Consider the following 23,308-nt stretch of genomic DNA (forward strand, 5'->3'; position numbering starts at 1 on the left):
CCCATGGCTCCCATTCAGAGAGACATCACATCAGGAGCAGGGCTGCTCAGGAAATGAGTGGATATCAGAACACATCTGAAAATTCGCTCTCTCATTCCTTTCTTAGGATGACGTTCTGATAGAGTCAACGTTGCTAGTTTTGGGGAAGACAGGGAAACCATGCAGCCTTGGTTCTATATTGGTTCCATTGGCAGGCAGAGAGCTCAGCTGGACTGTCTGTCATGAAGTTCACGTCAGAATGTCCGTACAAACCAGCACAAGGCTGCACTCAGCTAGTCAGAAAAGTATTGTTTCAGATGTCAGAGAAAGCTTCAGGGGCTCTTGGTGAACCCCGTTTCCTTGTTCTGCCCCTCTGTGTGGGGAGGGCTTTGTGCCTAGAGGTGGAGGAGGGGAGACTTCTTAGGTCTTAGAGCACCCCCTCCTCAAAACTGAGAAACCACTGTTCAGTTGAGCAGACCCTAAGTGTTGAGAGTTAGGGAAGGTAATCCCCAAACTGTATTGCTGAGTCCCAGCTTCCCTGAGCTCGTGTGTGTGTGTGTGTGTGTGTGTGTGTATGTGGGGGTGGGGGGGAGGACGGTGACTAAGGGGCCACTAAAGGACTGGTGCAGGTTCCAGGAGTGTCTCTGCTTTCCTGTGTGCTTCTTGCTGGAGTAGCATTCGAAGCATGCAGTGTCTTTGTGATAAATTCCCAGTGCAAACAGGAAGAATAACAGGGCACACACCTCCCACCAGGTCCAGCGCCCTGAGCGTTGGGTGAGTCTGTAGAGTGCCTTGAAATAGTTCATCACACATTTTACCTACAAGTATGAATGGCCCAGCAGTGCTCCTCAAGTGCCACTCGATATGGAGTCCATCGGAAAGTAGGGTTTTACAGTGTCCTGATGCCGAATGAATGTGTTAGCTATGCATTGTGGTGTTCATGACCCTGGGTGAGGGCTTTTTAACTGTGCTGTGTAACCTGGTCAGGGGCAAGTTAAAAGGCCCCGGGAATGCAGTGGTCATTAGCTGCATCTCAGGACTGTCCCAAGCTGCTCTTTTGTCCCTTTGAGTTGGTGGAGCCAGATGCTGCTGACGTCAGTGAGCGGGTGTCTGGCCACTTCGTTCACATCGTCTTCACTCATTGGAAATCACCGAACACCTCTGAGACACTGAGCATCTGTCCTGAGTGCTGAACCATGCAGCTCCTGTGAGTTTAAATCCAACTCATGACGGAAGCCGTGCAGGGCTTATAGCATCACCACCACAGCAGTTTGAAGATGGAGGAACAGGGAGAGGGCGAGAGAGGGTGGAGTTACGCTTCTAGGGTCAGACGATGATCTGAGTGAAAGGCAGAACTGGGTGTTGGTCCAGGTGGTCTGATGTCTGTCACATCCTGTTGTCAAGCACTACCGTGTATCTCGGTGTCAGTGGCTGAGGTGTGTCAGGAAGGCTGTACAGGGGTGGGGTAGGATGGTTTCACTCCTGGGAGCTTGAGTCCTGGAGGTATTCAGGGACGAGGTGCAGGGTACAGGGCTGCAGGGCACAGGCACAGCAGGGGTCAGCTTCTTCCTCATAGACTGAGTTAAGATGTTCTGGGCTCATGGTAAGAGCTGGAGAGGCCTGTGACAGCTGGACCTCTCCATGAGGTTGGTGGCACTGTACCCGGGGGTAGGGGAGGACTGTGTACTATGCCTTGCCTGGAGGCGATTTCCTAGATAACGCTGCACCATACTCTGGGACGGTTTTTGGTTGGTGGTGGGGTTCAGAGATAGCTGTGGAGGTGCATACTATCATGGAAGACTATACTTGTGATTAAAAAAAAAGAGTCATCTGGGCGTGGTGGCTCATACCTTTAATCCCAGTACTTGGGAGACAGAGGCAGGCGGATTTCTGAGTTCGAGGCCAGCCTGGTCTACAAAAAGTGAGTTCCAGGACAGCCAGGGCTATAGAGAGAAACCCTGTCTCGAAAAAAAAAAAAAAAAAAAAAAAAAAAAAAAAAAAAAAAAAACCACCAAACAACAACAACAAAAAAAAACCCAAAACCCAAAACCAAAACAAACAAACAAAAAAAAGGGTCATGGGATTGCCCTGATGCTCAGAGTCCAGCCACTCTGGTTGTAATCCCCAATGCAGTTCCCTCATGGGAGCTTGGCAGTTCTTGCAGGTGGGGCACCACTCCTTCTGGAAGCATCTCTTGGTCCAGCTGGCACATGGCCAGCATGCTGTTTTATTTGTAACTGGGGCTTGGGGTTTGCCTCACCTTTAACCATGGAGCACCCTCTGCTCACCTTCCCTTGCTCAGTTCCTGCCTTTCCCAGCATGCTCTGTGCCCTGGGGAGCTGAGAGCTGTGCTCAGCCTGTTCTCATGGTTACTCTAGGCAGACACTTGGGAAGGACCCGATCAGTCATGGGGTGCTGGGACTCTCACGTTGTTCTGTAAGTGGCCTGTAGCTCAGTTGGAGTGCACTGCCTTCCCACGAGCAGCTGGAGTTTCATTTTGGGGTGCTTATTCCTCCCAGCCTCAGAGTGACCCCAGGTCTACCTGTGGTTGAAGCTCAGTGCGAGTACGAGTGGGTAGTGACGTGTCTGTGCTGTGGGGTGGAGGGCTTCTCATCGAAAGGATGTGTGTTTGCTATGGTCCCAGTCTATGGAGTGTGATACCTGGCTGTCACTCTGCCTGGCTGAGTCCCTTGGGTGACCAGGGAACAGGAAAAGCCCTCTGTCTGGGGTGTTACATCCTAGTGATTTCAGGTCCAGGGAGAGTCATCGTCCAGGTGGTAAAGGGTCAGAGGAAGCTGTTTGTGTGTGACACCTTGGTGCTGTCTGGCCTGGGCTGGCCTTGTGCTGTGTCTATGGAATTACCTCACAGTTCAGCTATATGGTTTCCTTCCTGTCTTTTCTCTTTCTTGGTATTCTCTTCATCTCCAATCATATGCATTAACCTAGGTTAATATTCTATGTCGCCTTACCTTTAAGATTGATTCTCCGGCTTTTATAAAGTGAAATACACTAGAAATTATGCATAGCACTTTCTAAAAAGCATTCTCTGCACCTCCAGAGAAACTTAAGCACACAACAGAAGCCCATTGGAAATCTGTTTTAAAATTCCAAACGGCCAAAACAAATCATCAGAGCCTTGTTTGTCTAATTCTGAGTTTCAGTCTTGGGAAAAATTGGTATATATCCTATAAATCCCACAAAGTGTGTCACATGAGCCTGCTGTCCTGACACCAGCAGAGCGCACCCCTTTGGGTCTCCTCCTACTGCCTGTGCAGCTCTGGACTGCTGAGTCGCCCCGGCCTAGGCAGCAGGCTAGCTCTGCTGGTTTTACAAGGCTGGTTTCTTGCAGGTTGAGGTGCTTTCTGGAAGCTCTGGCCAGCCAGATGGTCTTGACTGTTTAGTTAGACCCAGCTTAGTCACAGGGCACCACATGTATGTGAACCATTGCTCATCAGGTAAGAATGTGATGGGTAGATCGTTGGAGACTGTCCTAGCCACTGTGGCTTTGGGCTTTAAGGACATAAAGTTTGTGTGGCTGGTTGGACACCACTGTGATTGCTTCAGTTAGCCATCAGTATCTGCAATCAGTATTTATGGTCAGCTTTGCAATCGACACCTCTGATTAATAGCAGTTTGTACCTGTAGCCAGAGAAGAGTACAGAGATACATTGGTTTGGCCCCTGAGTGACCCCATGAGGATCTGTGATGGAACAAAGCCTTGGTCTCCTGCCTGCATAGAAGGAGCATTGCCCAGCCTCTGGTCAGAGTGGCTAGGTCCCCATGTGGTGTTCCTTAGCTAATGACTGCCCTTGCCTGTGACCACTCTTCACTTCTGCATGACTGTTTTTTTTTTTCTTTTCAGTGCTAGTAGTGCTCTGAAGTCCCATCTGGGGGGTCTCCTGGGCTTTATTTCAGGGCTTCTTACTGAGGAGCAAGGCAGTGCTATCTGTGGCACTGAGGCCCTGCCCTGAGTGAGTGTCTTCCCCTTCCTATTGGGACCTGCTAGTCCTGGGTAGAGCTGTAAGATCGTTTGGAGGATGGCTAGATAGGAAATGGAAGCTACCTCCTCCTCCACCCCATCTTTGGGCTGGTGGAGACAGGTGTCCAATTGTGATGGTTTGGGAAGGCTGGAGTCAGACTGAGCATTGAGGCAGTAGGAGGAGAGGGTGGGCATGTGTCAGTGGGTGAGCAGAGCCACACAGTGCTTTTTGTAGGTCCTCTGGGTGCACATGGCTCTGTGTGTTGTTTCCTTAGGTAGGAGATGTTCCAAGGGTGTGAGATACAGAACAAAGGAGGGGCAGAGGACAAAGCTAGCTGTGTAGTGTAGTCACAGAGGTGGGATTTCACACATTACCCCTAGCTGAGGCTGAACAGGTGGTTGCACCTGCACCTGCACCTGCACCCTGCACCTGCACCCTGCTCCTGCACCTGCACCCTGCACCTGCACCCTGCTCCTGCACCTGCACCCTGCACCTGCACCCTGCACCCACACCTGCACCCTGCACCTGCACCCTGCACCCTGCACCCACACCTGCACCCTGCACCTGCACCCTGCACCTGCACCCTGCTCCTGCACCTGCACCCTGCACCTGCACCCTGCACCCACACCTGCACCCTGCACCTGCACCCTGCACCTGCACCCTGCACCTGCACCTTCACCTGCACCTGCACCTGCACCCTGCACCTGCACCCTGCACCTGCACCCTGCACCTGCACCCTGCACCTGCAGGTCTTCATGCTTCAAGTGTTCCCTTTTACTCCAGGTGACCTGTGGGTTGCCTCTGTGGTCCTTGCTTGCCTGTGGCTATTTTTCCAAGTCTCGTCTAAGGCTTTGGCATGGCTTTTAATTCTCTTGGGTAGCTGAATGGAATGAGACACCATTGATGAACATAAGTTACTAGACTGCAGTCTGAAGTTACTTTGGGTCCGTCCACATCCAAGATTGTGTTTTGGAGATATATATATATCCAATATATATATCCATATATATAAAATTCATTGCTAATTCTTTAAATGTACAAGATTTTTTATACCCTATTTTGTCTTTAAGTTATATGTACATAACTTTTCATTCATATTTTTATATGTTTCTCATTTAGCACTTTCAGGTTATACTAAAGTAATGCCTGGGAAAAGGTGGTACTTCCTAGGACTCATTTGCCTTTTATATTACATCCTTGTAAATAACTGTACAGTCACATAAAACATCTTAATAAAATTATTTAAATTGGCTTGTCCTTAAGACATGGTCAAGAAGTTTATAATTTTGCTGTATTCTTGGGGCCAGTGATCTCTGGGCTCTGTATCTGCTGTTTGGCTCTGGTGGGCAGTCTGTGGAAGAGCCAGGAAGGCTTGCCTTGCAGAGGCTGCCTAGCCTGGCCTCCATATGCTCCGTCAGTGGTCCTAGAGACCTGTAGGGGGCGCTGTCTAGCTTGGCTCGCATGTGACCATTTAGGTTCTTGGAGACCTGTAGAGGGCACTACTCAGCCTGGCCTGGCTGTGTCCATTTAGGTTCCTAGAGACTTGTACGGAGCTTCTCCCCTGCCTGCTTAAGCATGTCCTATGACGGCAGGCTCTGGAAGGGAAGCAGCCGCTGTTCTGTGGCAGGCAGACTTGTCCCAGTCCATCTCACGGCCCCTGCCAGCCCTGGGTGGTCTGGGGTCTCTCCCCAGCTCCATGTGTGTTTCAAGGTCACTTTCAGATTTCTACCTTGTGGCGTGTTTGTGGTCACGCAGCACTCAGAATACGCAGTTCCTGAGAGGGTGCTTGCAGGACGCCTGCCATACCCAGTGTTGAGCAGTGCTCCCCCTGCTGGCTGATCGTTTCTTTCCTGGCTCATTGCAGAGAATAGGTTCAGGGGATAGCCAGAGCACACAAGGAGCTGGGCTCTCTAGGAAGAGACAGACCCTTATGTGTTTGATTAAGACCGGTGTGAGCACACTGCTAGACTAAAACAAAAACTAGGCACGTAGCTTCTTTGTGTTTTGTACAGTTCTGAACATGTGAATTCTCTCTCTGTCTCATTCTCTGTGTCTCTCTCCTTCCCTCCTCCCTCCTCTCTCTCCGTCACCCTCTCTCCCAGGGAGGACCCAGGGAGAACCTGTCTGTTATTCTCTGGTGGGTGGATAGACGTAAGGTTGGACTGGTCATACATAATGATGCTGTGTAGGCTGAGCAAGGCTTGGGCACTATCTTTTGGGCACTGTTAGGGTAGGTTTGACTGTGACCTCTGAGGACACAGTGAAACAGGAAGGGAAACCACAGGACCTTGTGGTCAAAAGTATCTTTCCTGGAGTCAGGACTCAGTCCTGTGGCTGGAGCTTGGGGTCCCTCTGAATACATGTGAGCAAGGAGTCCATGTAGGAGAGAGAGTGTAGGCCAGGTCAGCCAGTGTGGTAGCATGGTTTGTGCGCTCTGTTGCCGGCGCTTGTACACGTAGCCCGGACAGGCAAGCTGCCACAGAGGATCTAGCTCCCTGGCCTCAGCTGCTTGAGTATTCTGTGTTGCGTCCCTGTATGTTTCTAAGAGGGCATGCCTCCCCAGCCTTGAAACCAGCTGAAAACTTTCTAGCTACGGTCAGCTGTTAACCTCTGAAACTCAGGGATGGTGGTCTCTGGATCCAGCCAGACTCTGCCTCCCGTCTTCCGTCTCTCTGAGGATGTTGCCTTACATCCTCTTGCGTGGAAGCCTTCTTTTCTCTATGCCTTTGTCGGTAAACACGCTTCTGTAGGGATTCTTAAAGGTGTACTCTTTGGGTGGCGGTGAGGTAGAAGTTTCTTACTCAAGCATGCACTATTAATTTTAGTTACTGACCTTTAAAGGGGCAAATGGCTGTGCTCCCGTGAGCGTCCTTTTCCTTTAGTTCAGGTTGATGGACTTTCATGGTGGAGTATGCAGAAACTGACCACAGGCAGTGCTGTGCACGCGGTTGCCTGGATGCTGTACTGACGGGGTCTCTGTCTCTCTGTTACAGGTGCTTGCTGCATCTGCCACACCACGGAACATGCACCTGCTCATCACAAGGACCTCTCTCCCCTCTGGGCAGCAGGAGCCCCTCTAAGAATGGAGAGATAAGACACTTCAGGCCCCTACGACGCAAGGCTGTGCTGGGACACTCGTACCGCCCCGATGGATCGCAGCAGAGAGGCTGAGATGGAGCTGAGGAGAGGACCCAGCCCACCCAGGGCTGGCAGGAGCCACGAAGTGGATGGGGACAAGGCTGCCTGCCACAGCTGCTGCATCTGTGGCAAGAGCTTTCCTTTCCAGAGCTCCCTGTCACAGCACATGCGCAAGCACACGGGAGAGAAGCCCTACAAGTGTCCCTACTGTGATCACAGGGCTTCCCAGAAGGGTAACCTCAAGATTCATATCCGCAGCCACCGGACAGGGACTTTGATTCAGGGGCATGAGCCAGAGGCGGGAGAAGCTCAGCTGGGTGAGATGCGTGTCTCTGAGGGCCTGGATGGGTGTGCCAGCCCTACTAAGAGCACCTCTGCCTGCAACCGCGTGCTGAATGGGGCCGTGCCTATGGACGGCAGCAAGATTCTGCTCAGGAGCAGCCGCAAGGAGGTGGAGGGTGCGGCCAGTGCCCAGGAAGACACTGAAGCCACGGTGCCATGCTCCTTCTGTAAGAGCCGGTTTGAGCGCAAGAAGGACCTGGAGCTGCATGTGCACCAGGCCCACAAGCCGTTCAAGTGCAGGCTGTGCAGCTATGTCACCCTGCGGGAGGAGTCTCTGCTCAGCCACATCGAGAGGGACCACATCACTGCACAGGTGCCCAATGGCAGCGAGGCCTGTGTGGAGAACGGCAAACCGGAGCTGAGCCCTGGGGAGTTTCCCTGCGAGGTGTGTGGCCAGGCCTTCAGCCAGACCTGGTTCCTGAAGGCACACATGAAGAAACACCGGGGCTCCTTTGACCACGGCTGCCACATCTGCGGCCGGAGATTCAAAGAGCCTTGGTTCCTCAAGAACCATATGAAGGCGCATGGACCCAAGGCAGGAAACAAGAACAGACCCAAGAGTGAGCTGGATCCCATTGCCACCATCAACAATGTGGTGCAGGAGGAAGTCATTGTCGCTGGCCTGTCCCTCTATGAGGTCTGCACAAAGTGCGGGAACCTGTTTACAAACCTGGACAGCTTGAACGCCCATAACGCCATACACCGTAAAGTTGAAGCCAGCCGGATTCGAGCCCCGGCTGAGGAGGGGGACTCAGAGGACCCCCTGGACACTAAGCAGTTCTTCTTACAGTGCCTGAACCTGACACCATATGTGGCTGGTGATGTTTCCCCCGGTGGGCAGGCTGGACGGCGGGTGGCTGAATTGGACCCCGTCAACAGCTATCAGGCCTGGCAGCTAGCTACCAGGGGTAAGGTGGCTGAGCCGGCCGAGTACCTCAAGTATGGGACCTGGGACGAGGCGCTGGCAGGGGATGTAGCCTTTGACAAAGACAAGCGTGAGTATATACTGGTGAGCCAGGAAAAACGCAAGCGTGAACAGGATGCTCCGGCTACCCAAGCTCCCCCAAGGAAGAGGGCCAGTGTACCTGGGGACCCCATGCTTTCTGGCCACCTTGATCCCCGGCCAACCTCACGCCCCAACCGCAGGGCCTCGGCCACCACTGGCCAGGGCAAGTCCTCTGAGTGCTTCGAGTGCGGCAAGATCTTCCGCACCTACCACCAGATGGTGCTCCACTCCCGCGTGCACCGCCGTGCCCGCCGTGACAGGGATCCTGAAGGGGACAGAGCAGCGCGTGCCCGTTGCGGTTCACTCAGCGAGGGTGACTCGGCTTCCCAGCCAAGCAGCCCTGGCTCAGCCTGCGCCATTGCTGACTCCCCTGGCCTGGCAGAGGAGGTGGTGGATGACAGTGGTGAAGAGGCTGTGCCTGAGCCCGCATCAGGTGAGCAGGCATACCTGGGCGGGTGAGGTTCAAGTACCCCATGTAGTCCTTTGCCCGCTGGCCCTGTACTCAAGCAGGCTTGGTGGAAGGACTGTGTCCTCGGGTGCTTCTATGTTTTGGTGACCTTGTGCCCTGTTTCTGGCTCTGGCTCCGAGGCTGTGCACTGGGTATCCTGCACCTGCTGGATCCTGGAGGCTCTGCTGGTCTGACTGATGCTGTCAGTTCCTCCTCTCTCTCCTTTCTGCTACTCACCTACAAATGCTGAGTTAATTAATTGATTAATTAATGAACACTTTTGGCTTTTAAAGTGTAGGGTTTCATCTGGGGGTCTGTATTCTGTAAGTAAGGAGTAAGTCCTCTGAAATGTCCTTTTGTTCTCTATGTATGACACAAATATACACACACGTGTGCATGCTTAGAATACACACAAACGATACCACATATAAACACCAAAACACTAAAACCATACACATACTTGCACATGTACAGTCACACATTCACATACACAGACATGCACATACACATGCACACATGTGCACATCACATACATATATGACAAACACGTTCGTGGAAACGGACCATAGATAGTATGGTGGTTTGAAAGAACGGCCCCATAGGCTCATGTGTTTGAAAGCATAATCATCAGCTGTGGCAGTGTTTGAAAGGATTAGAAGGATTAAAAGGTGTAGACTATTAGAGTGGGTGTGGCCTTGTTGGAGGGAGCATGTTACGGGGACCCTGGCACTCTTTCCTTTCCGCTCTCCTGCCTGGGGATCAGGATGTGGCGCTCACAGCTCCAGGGCCTTCCTGTACATCTCCAAGCTCCCCACAGGGATGGTAATGGGTGAAGTCTCTGACACTGTAAGCAAGCTTCAGTTAAATGCTTTCTTCTATAAGAGTTGCTGTGGTCACGGGGCCTCTCCACAGCAACAGAACAGTGACTGGGACAGATACTGCAAACACACATACACAAACCCACGTGCGCATACACAAATATGCAATGGGTACATGCACATATGTAAAAATCACATATTCAGACATACCATACACCCCAAAATACACACTTACTCTGCACAACCACATATGCGTACACACAAACATGAACATGCACACATCACACAGGCATAGAAGCACTACACATAGAGACCCCAGACAGATGCATACATAAAAAAACATGCATACACACAAACATGGATGTACTCACACATGCAAGGAAGCCTAAATAGACACCAAAAATACACATGTATACTTGCTTACACACAGATAAGTACACATGCATATGAACACATAAACGTGTACATATTGCAACATATACATAAACCACACATGTAGAGGTTATAAGCACAGAACACTTACTGATATACAATCATACCTGCCCACATATTTAGCATGTACTGAATACATGTCACGTGCTTGTTCTTGCACACACATACACAGGTGCACACACATTCACACACACACACACAAAATACATGCTAATGCACACACGTTCCTCTCCACTCTCACTGCCAGACATCTGGGTAAAGGCTAACTTAGAATCTCTGTGTAGTTATAACTAATCTCTTCAGATTCAGGTAACCCTTCGGGCTGAGAGACTTTTAGAACAGATCTCTTTTCAAACAGCAGCCATGAGAATGTTTCCAGGACCCTGGCTTGGCGTTTCATGGTTTCCCCAATTTAAAAATAAACCTTGAGCATTGCCTTTGTTATTTTGCCATGGGCAGTTGCCGTGAGGAAAGGCAGTGCTGAGGTGTGAACCTGTAGCTGCACGTGGCCAGCATGCTTCCTTGTCTAGCAGCTGTTGGGGACTGTTGCTTTTACCTGAGGTGGGGTGCTTACAGGCAGAGGAGCCCACTGCAGAGCTCTTGTGTCTGCAGCGAGGAAGAGGATAGCAGAAACAGATGCTGCCTTTCCTTGCTAGGGGCCCAAGTGAGTCTGACATTAGATTTGCATAGTGCGCTACCTGGTCTCTGCAGGCACCAGAACTGGGCACACAAGGCATTCCCCCAGCCCTTTGGGAATTCCGAATGGAGTCTTAGCACCCTGAGGGACCAGTGAACCAGAGCCACGGGCTGCCTGTCAGCTTATCTCTCCTGTCACTCAGGTGGGTGGGGAGCAGGTGCTGGGCCAGGGGAGGTCCTTGCCTGAAGCCCTTCTACATTCTTCTGGCAGCTTAAGGTGCAAAGCCTGGGTGAGCCCCCGTTGACCTTGCTGAACTTTAGCCACCCCGCTTTGTCCAGTTACGTATGTACTGCAGCGTCTGACACCAATTGTTTTGTTACCTGCGTGTCTGCTAAAGTGTTAGGAAAGCACTGTATCTTTCTAACACTCGGGGGAATTTTTTTCTTTTGTAGTATTAAAAATTGAACCCATGTCCTTGCGTAGTGAGGTAAGCACTTCTAGTGAGCAATACTAGTGTCTTAGACTCACTCTGAAACACAAGCTGGCCTTAAATGTTTAATCCTCCTGCCTCAGTCTCCCAACTACCTGAGACTCCAGGCCTTCACTACCAGGTCGAGCAGGAGAGGACGCTTCTGAATGCGACCCCCATTCATTGTGAAAAAGTCACGTGATTCCCAATGAGCTAATCCAGTGGCCCCTTCAAAGTTACCGAGCCAAGATGAGTTCTGCTTTAAAAAGTTTAAAACAATACTTTAAAAGAATTATGTTTGTGTTTCGGCTTGTCTGTGTATATGGCATGCCCATGGAGTTCTGAAGATGTCGGGTCTCCTGAAACTGCGTTCTAAGTGTCTGTGAGCTCTTAGGATGCAGGGGACCAAGCTTCCGTCCTTTGTAAGAACAGCATGATTTCTTCATGTGAGCCATCTCTGCAGCAGTACTTAAAAACATTTCTCCTGGAGTTTATCTGTATTTATTAAGTACCAGAGACCGTTATTTCATTTTCATAAGAGTGTGAGAATTTTCTCTACAGAAGCATCCCCTTTTCCTCCTCTTGAAGTGGTGTCTCCTGCTGGCCCTGAACTTACCACATGCGTGAGGATGGGCCCGAGCTCCTGGCTCTCCTGCCGGTCTTTATCTCTTCAGTGCTGGGAGTGTGACCTGCGCTGCTAACACAGCAGGCTGTGCATTACTGGATATCTACCCCTGAGGGTTTGTGCAGTCAGACAAACACAGTACCACTGAGCACAATTTCTGACACACACACACACACACAGAGTCTACATGATCCTATAATAATACTGTGTCGTCTTTGTATTTATTTATGGGAAAAGAGAGGAAGTTGCAACTTAGTAAGAGAGAAGAGAGACTAATGTCACCATGGGACCAGATCTGTGTGGAGGAGCCTTGTAGATCTGCTGAGGTCACTTTCTGTGATCCCAAGGATAGTGTCTTTCCACACGAATGCTCAGGCTTTCTGATCAAGGAGCAGGCAGTGGAATATTAGCAATAAGTTATGGGACTGTAGCTGTCCCTGAAGGAGGCAGGCATGTTACATGGCTGTATTGTATGACTACTCTCTCTGTTTGGAAGGGTCTACTGGGGCTTTTGGACCAGCTGTTTTTTGAAAAAAAAAAAAAACAAAAAACAAAAAACAAAAAACAAAAAACAAAAAAACCCAAAAAACAAAAAACAAACCTCTGCATGCTAGGATCTGCTCTTTCCTTAAAATACGTGCAGAGATTTGGAAAATGTCCACCTCTCTTGCTATTAAGATTGCAAGTTTTAAAACAAGGCGTTTTATACTCCCACAAGACGTTGATGGAGTGCCCAGGTAGGAACAAGTCTGCAGACATCATTGATGCAGAGAGTGGAGCTTTTACGGAGATCCAGCCTGGCATAGCTGCCGTTGAAATCTGCATTCAGATGTCTGTGTTAATTCCATTAAATACCATTTCACTGTAATCTTACCTGAATAGCACTTAGGACATCAGGAGTTAATGTGGATGCTGTTTTCTGGATCTGCCTGTAGGGGGCTGTCTTGGTCATAGTGGTTTCTTCGGAATATGAGCTGGGCCAGGAAGCCTTTATCCCTGACACTCGAATCTCCATGACATTGTGAAAAAGGTGGCAGACAGCAACTGAACTGTGGTTGTTCAAAAGTGACTTGGCAAAGGTAGAAACTGTATATTTGAAGATTGCAGGAGTTTATATTTTTAATTAAGAGAGGTTCAAGGTATATATAAGTGTATAAAACTCTAACATATATGCACACAAGCCCAGCTGGGAGCTTAGAAAACCATCACTTTGGGTGAATAGACCCCAAGCCTGTAAGATTAGAAGAACATGCTGTTCAGACTGTGTTTAGTGACTGACTAGCAATGCTTGAAGGAGTGGCAAGGAAGCTTGCAGTGTCATCTCTTCAGGTGCACTTTGAGTTTGACCATCCTGACCTGCAGTCCCTGAGCTGAGAAGCTAGGCCTGGGGGGACCAGTGCAGGTCCCACAGATATTCAGCATGTTTTTCCTGTGGAGCAGCTGAGAGCCGGCTCTGCTGTTTATACATTGCTGCATAAGAACTGATTTGACCATCCCTGTTAGAGTGGCCTTGCCTTGTTTTGTGGCACCTGCCTGCAGCACCCGTCTCCGTATATTTCTGGGATTGTCACGGGGTTGGATGTGTCCTGGGTGTGGAGCTTAGTTAGGTGGAGATAGACAGAGGAAAACTCTATTAGTCTTTATTTAAAATTAAAATGTAGCCATGTTCTCCCCGACTCCTTTGTACTGTCTCCTTCTGCCAGTTTAGGCACAAATTCAGATCACAGAAGCTTAAACCACTGACTGCATCTAGCTCTTTTTGTAGGATCTGAGAAACTGAACTCAGGCCATCAGACTTGAGACTATCACCCACCGTGCTATCTCCCATTCCACAGCCCTGTTCTTTAAGAAGAAGCTGGTACTGTTATGGGTAGTATCCCGAGAATGCCTGATGGTGGGAACTCAAAGTAATTGTTCATGTCACGTAGCTTCATCTCTTGGCTGAGGCCTGAGTGTGCACTTTGTCCCTTGGTGTCATGTGTGTCATGTGTCTCTGTGTCTCTGTCAGAACCCTGGGCAAACCTTCCTGAATCCAATGGAGCTTAGGGCACAGGGCAGGGCTCTTCCTGACTTGTCTCTATTCCTCCTGCAGAGTGTGACTCTCTTCGTGGGTGTGGCCCCCATCATACTCCTCTACTTTTGCAGGGATTGGTCAGGTGTATTCACGTTAGAATTTTGAATTGTATATTAGATTTGGATTTTGAATGCTGGAACACGAAATCTTACTTGGTGAGTGTTTTGTTATGTGTTTATCTCTGCTCCAAGTCCGTAAGCTTTTATTTGTAGGCTTAGTTTTGGGGTGGGAGCATTTTCAGAATAATTTCTTACGTGCTAGATCTAATTTGAGGCTGGTTTTCCACGAGAGTTTGTAGTTGCACCCTTTGCTTATACAACTCGCATATGTCTCCGCATATTAAAGCGACTGACAGGCTAATGGTGGCACATGCCATTAGACCCAGTGTTTGGGAGGCAGACCTGGGTGGATTTCTGTGTGTCTGAGGCTCGCCTGGTTTACAAAGTGTGTCCCAGGCCAGCCAAAGCTAGGCAGTAAGACCCTGTTTACAAAAAAACAGTTTAGAGATCTGTGCAATAGAACTAATTCTAAGACTAGAAGGTAGTACTTTTTTTTCTGGACTCTACTCAATTCTCTGTGTGTGGTGAATGTATAATACACTGTTAGAGGAGGCCCAGTATCCTGTGTTATTTACAGAGGGGAGCCATCGATTTGAAAGAAGTATTTTCACAGATTAGTAAGGCATTGGGGCTGGCTGTTAGCTGCCAAATATGTTCATATAAAGACTTGCCAAGTCTGGGTGTTACTCATGTGCTTGCTTTAGCTCTCGAATAATTACTTTCAGCCGTTATGAATAAGCTGTATTCCAAATTTAAGGTGATTACTGGTTTCGCTTAATAACCTAATTGGTTATTGAAATGTAGTACATGAATGGTAACTCAGAGCTGTCGTCTTCCAGCTTGCCTCCTATAGGATACTGTGTACATGCAGGAATCTGACACCTGACACCAGAAGAGAGGGGCAGGTGCCTTCCATCACAATAAAATCTAGTTTTCTGTACACGGGACCGACTGCCTGGTGGTTGAGTGCTGTGTAAATACCACAGGAACAGTTTCTGAAAGGACTGGAAAGTCGGAGACTGTCTTTGATACTGAAGTGATGGCCTGGTTCCCAGTCCTTCCACTCAGAGTAGTCCCTGGCCTCCAAAGTACCTGATGGACTGTGAGACGTAAAGCTTCCTGGGTAAAGGCCACCAAGCCTGACAACCTGAGTTGGGTCTCTGTAACCCACATAGGGGAAGGCAAGAAGTGAGTCCTGTGAGTGCCCTCTGACATCCACATGTGCGGCGGCAGCATGTATGTGCACAGATATGTGCACAAATACTGATTCTGCAAGGCTTATAAAGAGTGGGATCAGAGCCTGTTAGCGTCTGAGAACTAACAGCCACGGACAGGGGTGCCGAGGATCGGATTTCAGTGTACGTCTTTATTGTTTACATTTATTTACTTATTTTATGTATATGAGTGCTTCATCTGCACGAACACCTGCAAGCCAGAAGAGGGATCCCAGGACAGGTGGCTGTGAGCCACCCTGTGGTTGCTTGGAATTGAACTCAGGTCCTCTAGAGGAGCAGACAGTGCTCTTTGCAGCTTAGCCATCTCCCCAGCCCCAAGGATATGATTTTACAGATCATCGTGACACTGAACTGGGAAGTGGTCGGAGCATTGTGGGAGTTTCCTCATTATAAGAAGTGCCAGTGGGCATTACCTTCTCCAAAATGGTATGGAATCGCAGGGGAGGCTCCTAGGTCAAATTGAACACTAGTATCGTGGGCCTGCATTGCTGGGAAGAATCAGAAAGGTGACCAATGAGCAGAGTGGGACATTTGACATTCCAGGCATGAGGGAAGTAGTCTGGAGGTACTGGCTAAGACCAGTGGTTTCTATGGCAACAGTCAATAGCCACTGATAGAGGCTCTCTCTGCTGGTGTGCAGTTCTGTACTGTACTCCAGGGGTAGATAGGATGGCGCCCCACTCTGAGCAGCTCAGCTGACCTCAGGCCCCCAGGCCCCCTGGTACCTTCCTCTTGGCACCCTGTTGTCTTGGGTGAGGCTCTGGTGGGTGGAAATCGTTTCATTTGAATGTGAAGGCCAAATAATGTTGGATGCTGCTGCTGGTGTGTGGGAAGGTTTGAGCAGGAACTCAGAGGCTGGTCCTTCCTGTTGCCCACGGCCTTCACCCACACAGCGGCTGACAAGATCAGGGTCTTCATCTTCCTGACGGAGGGCTCCGGGTCCTTCGGCAGGCACGCCTGTCTTTGAGGACCCCAGAAGTGAAGAGGGAGGACAAGGACGAGCAGTTCTTGCTCACTTGCTGAGGCTGTCTCTGTACGCAGGTGGCTTTGGGTGTGTTGGGAAGGATAGGATGCCATTCAAGGCTGGGTGCATCTTTGATACTACAGTGGTTTTTAGGATTCTGCTCAGTCATTGCTTAGTTTGACAAGTTGTTCACGAGTGTGCAGTTTCTGAGCAGTCCAGATTACGTTCATGTTGTCAGACGGGAGACTGTCCTCTGCTGACTCTTGTCAGCTGCGTCTCTGAGAGAAAGCCTTTTATCTTGAGCCTCCTCAGGTCTTTGGAATGCAGCAGTGTAAGGATGTATCCATGTGGATTCTGTGTGTAGGTTTGAAACTTTGGGAGCCGAGTCTGTTTGTCTTGCTCCTAAGCCTGTTTTCAATATCGCAGTGTCTTAGGGAATCTTCTGTGTGTGTAGGACGACCTCTGCCTCACTTCTGACTGCTGAGAGGTGTAACACAAATGCTCGTAACTTGAGAGTTCGAGCCTATTGAACTAGCACGAGGACTGAGAGTTCCAGGAATGGCCAGGTGGGCTTCGTGGCCACCTGTCAGCCAGCCTTCAAGAGGCGGGAGGTTCGCCGAGCTTGGCAGTATCTCTGGGATACTTTATCCCAGCCCTGGGGATGCAGAGCCTGGCACATTGTGTTGAGTTTGAGGCCAGCACTACGTATGTGAGTTTGTTTCAAATAAACAATAACAATAAAAAAGGAGGCAGAGCTTGCCCTGGGGCAATGTGGCGATCATTCTGCTCTGGGCTCAGCAAGAGAGACTGCCTCAGAAAGTAAAGTGGAGAGAGACAACAGACGTCAGCTCAGGGCTTCCACACCATGCAAACATGTGGACACACATACCTATTATGGTAACTTGTGTGTGTGCACATGCAGTACACACTCACAGATGCACACACAGACACATGCAAACACAGACACACACAAACACTGACACACAGAGACAGACACAGAAACACATAGCCACCCACAGACACAGAGACAGACTCACATACCCAGACACTCACACACACATACACACAAGAGACACAGATGCTCACATGTACACCCCCACTCACACATGTACATGAACACAGACATATGTACATGCATACTTGTGCCCTTGCATGCACACACACACACAGACACACACAGACACACAGACATAAACATATACATAGAAACACAGATATACAGAGACGGACACAGGAACACGGATAGACAGAGAGACAGACAGACACACAGTGTTACAGCGCCCTGGTTTATTCACTTGCTGGCTGGTGTTCAGACTCATCCCTTTTCCTAGGTTCTGAGCGGTGGGCAGTGTGCCCCAAGTGTAGCCCATGAGCACACACAGGAAGGCAGAGTCTCCTGTGGTCGAGGCCTATAGTAAGTGGCTGCTTCCTGCTGTGTGCACCTTTGTGTGGACAGACTCTACCACTTGAGCTTAATAATTCTCACAGAATCATCGTAGCTTCTAGCGTCGGGTCTGCGACACCCTGACAAGCGGTGTGAGGAAGGAAGCTCACTCTGGCTCAGTCGAAGGCCCAGCCCATTACGTTCGGCTGGTTGGTCAAGGCAGGAGGAGCTGAAGCAGCTGGTCTTATGTCCAGAGCTGGGGAGAAGAGGGTGGGGAGAGCTGCTGCCCGCACTCTGCAGCCCACGCCCGTCTTTTCACACGGTGCCCAGCTGGGGAATGCCTCTGTCCACCTTCTGGGTGGGTCCTCTCATCTCAGTCAATTTAGTTAAGCTAATCCCGCATAGCCTGGCCAGAGTCTATTCAGTCTATAATCCTTCCCAGCTATGCATGGAAACTCTCACGGCGACAGCCAACACTACCCATCACACTTACCATACCCCATCATGGGGGTGTGTGCTTTCTCCGCTCCTAGGAATCGGAATTTGTTGGTGTTTCACTTCTCTGGAAAGAGAAACGTGGAGTATTGTGCTGCTTTTAATTTTCGTTTTTCTGATTTTTGTGAGTGTTGGTACTTTCCCAGTGTGTGTTCTGCTTAGAAACTGAACTTAGGGTTTCTTGCATGGTAGGGAAAGTGTCTACCAGTAAGCTCACCCTGGCCTTTTGTTTTTTAGCTTACAGTTTTGGAGATTTGAATATTTTATTTTGTGTGTTTAAGATACTTCCTTCTATTTTTTTTGTTTGTTTGTTTAAAATGTTATTTATGAAGTCTTTCATGAAGTTCAATAGCCAGTTATCCAATTTCCTTTTATCACCCTTGAATTCTTGCATATGACAGAGAGTCATCTTTGTCCAGCTGTGAAAATATTTTCACAGAGTAACTCCAATTTTTATTACATTTTCTCCATTCCACACAGTGTTAACCCACATGGAATGTTGCATGCTTTCTGTGAGAAGTTCTTAAATTTTGCCATATTGGTATCTAGTATACTAGCCGTTGTTTTGTTTTGTTTGACAGAGAGACTTTCTCTGTGTGGCCCTTGCTGACCTGGAACTTGCACTGTAGACCAGGCTAGCCTCAAACTCAGTGATCTGTCTGCCTTTGCCTCCCCAGTGCTGGGATTAAAGGTGTGCGCCACTGTGCCTGGCCTTTCCTAATGTTGCCGGCCCGTTATTCACTTGCCTGAACTGTCAGCCACACCCCGCAGCGCCATTGCTTTATAGGCATGGCTTGCCAACCGTGAGCATGTCTGAGGCTGAGAGGGTTACAGAGATTCTCTCAAGGTTATGTCAGTCACGAGTGGGAACCAAGACATAATGGTGGCTATGGTCAGTGTTTACTGCAGTCTGTCCATGCTGGAGACGGGGAGGAGGGACAGAAAGTGAGGCAGCCAAGGCATCTGGGCTCCTAAGGTTGCACCCATCTCTTCCTTGCCCCATCCTCCCCACAAGCCCCCAAGGTTGAATCACAGCTTCTTTGTAATCTCAGAAAATACTTGCCAGAATATTTCACCTCAGTGATGCTGGGTGCTTCTTAGCCAGCCAAGAAATGCTCCCGCCTGCAGCGTAGACAGCACTTCTCTTTCCCTCAGCAGCACAGAGACAGATTTCCTCTTAGGTACAGTGTTAGTGTGCTTACACCAGCGTCTGCATGCGTCCAGCCTGGGTGTGGAATGCATGCGTTTCCTTGCTGGGGCTCGTTTGTCCAGATAGCATGTTCGTCTTTGAAAGCTGAGGTTGCCAGATTTGGTAAATAAAAATACAGCCTGAGTAATAACATTTGGAGTTGAGATGAATGTAACTACGTTGACAAAGCATACATGCATCCCATGTGGTATTGGGTTCCCGAGTGGCTCATTCTCCCAGAAAGAAGTGGGTCAGGTTCTTCAGGCAGTGAGCACAGTGGCCCCTCCCACATGCTCCCACACATGTCACCTTGTTCCAGAAAGTGTGCCCTCCATTTGGCTTCTCCTGGGACTCTCTGGAGTCCTTCGTTTTGAGGTGTTGGTGGTGACACATGTTATGGGGCACACACATACACTGGTCACATGAATCCCACCTGCTCAGTAAGGTTTTTCTGTTAAGAATGGACTTGTGGTTTTGAACAGTGTGTTCAGGGGCTGAGGCATCCTGAGGGGGTGCCACCGTCCCTGTCTGGTGCTGTGGCAGGTAGCTAGCCTTCTGAGCGGGAATTGGTCATCTTGTGTATTTAGGATTTTCACGGAGTGTCTCCCATTTGCTTGTAGTAGCAGCACCCCTCTGTCCATGTCGACAGAACTCTCACAGCAGTGTGTGCATGTAGTGTGAGCGGGCGATTTGTCCATGAGTTCCCCCTGGTGGGTGCTCTGTCTGTCCGCTGTTTTACTGACTACAGCCTGATAGATTACTTTTCTGAAACGTAGGTGAGTAGCCAGACAGCTATGAGAGGCAGTGGCGAAGGTGGTGTGCCAGAAGCTTGGCAAAGCGAGCCTCGTGACAGGCCATTGTGTTTTTGCTGATGGACATTTTAGAATTCTGCATTTTGTCCCCCATGTTACACCATATCCATTTAACATTTGTAGAAAACTTTCCCTCTAGCTGCACCAGTCTAGGACTGTTCTATGTTTCCATGTCTTATAACTTGTTTATATATGCCCTTTAAACAATGTGCATGTATAGTGTTGTATATGTGAGTGTATGGTAGTGTGTGTGTGGGTGTGCGTGCACCCTGCATGTGGTGGTGTACAGCTCTTAGTTCTGTGCATGGTGGATTCCCCTTCTGCTCTTCATATTCATTTGTTTTTCTTTTTTGAGAATTTTCTATATGAGCTCTCTAATACCCTTTACCCTCCTTTCTCCCCCCAATTCCTGCTGTGGTTCCCTAATTCTGTCTCTAATGCCCTCTTTAATTGATTTTACAGGAACCCATAGTTGAGAAACTTTGGATATTTTAGAGAGGTTTTGAACTTTCAATTTTGGGTGTATTTTAAAGACTGAGCTTTTAAAGTGTTTGAATTTTCAAAAACTGAGACTTTTTAAGTTATTTAAGTTCTTTTTTTTTTTTTTTTTTTTTTTTTTTGGTTTTTCGAGACAGGGTTTCTCTGTGTAGCCCTGGCTGTCCTGGAACTCACTCTGTAGACCAGGCTGGCCTTGAACTCAGAAATCCCCCTCCCTCTGCCTCCCAAGTGCTGGGATTAAAGGCGTTTGCCACCACACCCGGATTATTTAAGTTCTATACTGTGATAGTATTATTAATATGAGATCTTGGGGCAACTGAAAGAAATGTTTATGGTTTAATAGTGATGTGTTTGGGTGTTTAGTTGACAAGGGGACAATTATGTTGGTGAGTTTTGTATCAGCTTGACACAAGCCAGAGTTACTTAGGAAGGGTTCTCACTGAGAAAACGCCGTGATAAGATGGCCTGTAGGGAAGCCCGTGGGGCAGTTTATTGATTAATGATAGATGTGGGAGGGCCCAGCCCTAGGGGCAGTGCCACCCTGAGTCATTGATTTTGATGACAAGAAATCAGGCTGAACAGGCAATGAAGAACAAGCCAGCAAATTGCACTCCTCATCTCTGAGTGTCAGGGGTACACAGCTCATATCTACCAGACAGAATTTCGTGCGGCACAGGGAGTGCAGCTATAGCTCATTTTAGGCATTGGAAATGTGCATTTTCAGGGTGGCACTGGCTGTGACTTATAGAAAGTGATCGCTTGCCTGGGAGATGAGCTGGTGGGGCTGGAGGGGCAGGAGGGGCAGAGCCCGGATGCCTGTGTTGCAGGCCCTCCTTGCTCTCTCCCATGGACAGTATGCCGTCTTATTTTCAGTTACAGCAGGCTGGTTGTGGCATCCTCTGTCAACCTTCCTGGGATGGCCAACATCATTTGTATTTTGAAGTCGTTCCTTGGTCTTTTGGGTTATATATATATATTAAAGGGAAAACAGAGATCATAATTACACTTGAAATGAAATTATTGCTAAAGGATTTTTGTTCCTACTTTACTTATTTTTTAAATTTGGGGATGACCTAGCAAGTACACCTTTTCTTCTTCCTTCAAGCCTCAGGCCAGCCTGTGTCTGTGTGTTGTCGAGGCGCACGGGAGGGAGGCAGTGTGTTATGTGCCTGGAAGTGAAAGCCAGTGAAGGGTGGGGGTTGGGGGATCAAGAAGAAAGAGAAAAAACTAAAAGAACCGTTTGGCTGAGATTTTTAATGTCCAAAAGCTGTAAAGATTTCCAGTTGTGCCTGACCTGTGGACTGAGAAGCCTTGCCAGATTGGTAACTATGGTTTTTATGTCTCGTAGGTGGGTGGGCTTGGATATTCAAACATCGTTTCCTGTCAGGGTTCGGGGTGAAGCCCGAGCTCCTTACCTCAGGCTTCCTGAAACACGAGTGTGTAAGCTGACTCCGAAGGGAGTGACTGGCATAGCTGTGTCTCAGGAATGGTGGGTAGCTAGCGCGCTGTTTGCTGTCCCTGTAAGCCTGAGGTCACAGAAGGAAAGGGAAAAGTCCTTTTAAGTTTTATTTTTTCTCAGCTGTAAGTGACCAAGACTCATCAGCTGTGCTTATGACACAGTCAGAGTTCTTCATATGTTATGTTAAAGCAAAAGAAAATAATCTTGGCTTGACCCCACTTACCTGCGTCACGTGGCACACGAGGAAGCTGGACTCGAGTCTTGCAGGCTTCCTTGGTAAGGACAAGCTCGGCTCTTAGACTGGGGTAAGGCAGATGGATTGTCCTCCACGTTAAAACATTCTGAACATTCCTGTGTGACTGAGGGCTCAGTCTTCCACATTTTCCTGGTTGCATAAAATATTGGAAGAGTTGGGCGGGGCTCAGAGCGGGGGCTCAGGGCGGGGCTCAGGGCGGGGCTCAGGGCGGGGCTCAGAGCTGGTCTTCTCAGGTCACACCCGTGCTTGCCTGTTCTTTGAAGTGGAGCCCAGGGACTGGAACTCTTGGTGGCCACTGCAGCCAGGCCTTCCAGTTCAAAGCAGTGGCTTACCCCACTGCCTGCCCCGGCTCATTTCAATGCTTTCCAGCAGCCTCGGGGCTGCAGGGTGCGCAGCTCTGTGGGGCTCGGTTAATTTCTCAGTTCCTGTCTTCCTGGCCTCATGTTCTGTTTATGGAAAGCTTGCAGGTTGTGTCTGCCAAACCTGAGAGGGGCTAAGTGCTTCCATTTTCCCTCTTTTGTCTGGTTATTAGCAACAGCCATAATTATAATTGAGATTAAAACCATGCTACCCAGTTAATGGAAGAGGGAACCAAGGGGAGGCAGTGGCTGCATCTTATCTGGAATCCACCATGAAGAAGACAGTAAGAGAAAGGGTAAAGTGTTTCTATTGATGGTTGATCGATTGGTTGATTTATGTACTCTATCAATCCGGGAGCCTTGGCTTGGGTACCATGACGTCCAGGTGCCTGGGCATTCTCACTTAGACCTGCAGACGAGGTGGGATGTTGTCTTCCGGAACTGTTTCTTTTCTCTCTTGAGACCCACAAGAAAACCACAGTTGTGATTTCCTGACCAGCACTGGACCTTGGGTGCCCTGGTCCCATTGGCCATTAGTTCAGCTCCCAACCTAGTCAAGAGACACACCTTCAGTGGAAGGAGAGTTGCTGCAGCGGAAGCAGGATTAACCCTTTGATTACAGCACATTACACATTCCTATACGGTGGTAG

General features: G+C 49.1%; 1 protein-coding gene across 4 annotated transcripts in view; it reads left to right on the forward strand.

Moving 5' to 3' along the window:
- The window catches only part of Znf516 (zinc finger protein 516), a 92,962-nt gene that overhangs the window by 37,091 nt on the left and 32,563 nt on the right, over positions 1 to 23,308 (forward strand). For all 4 annotated transcript variants that reach the window (XM_029471882.2, XM_021150987.3, XM_029471881.2 and 1 more), the window contains exon 2: positions 6,953 to 8,878. In XM_029471882.2, coding sequence (XP_029327742.1) covers positions 7,108 to 8,878 — 1,771 coding nt within the window. In that variant the 5' untranslated portion in view covers positions 6,953 to 7,107. The remainder of the gene's footprint in view (positions 1 to 6,952; positions 8,879 to 23,308) is intronic.

The sequence above is a fragment of the Mus caroli genome, unplaced genomic scaffold, assembly GCF_978045245.1.
Source record: "Mus caroli unplaced genomic scaffold, Mus_caroli_1 scaffold_19, whole genome shotgun sequence".
Lineage (NCBI taxonomy): Eukaryota > Metazoa > Chordata > Mammalia > Rodentia > Muridae > Mus > Mus caroli.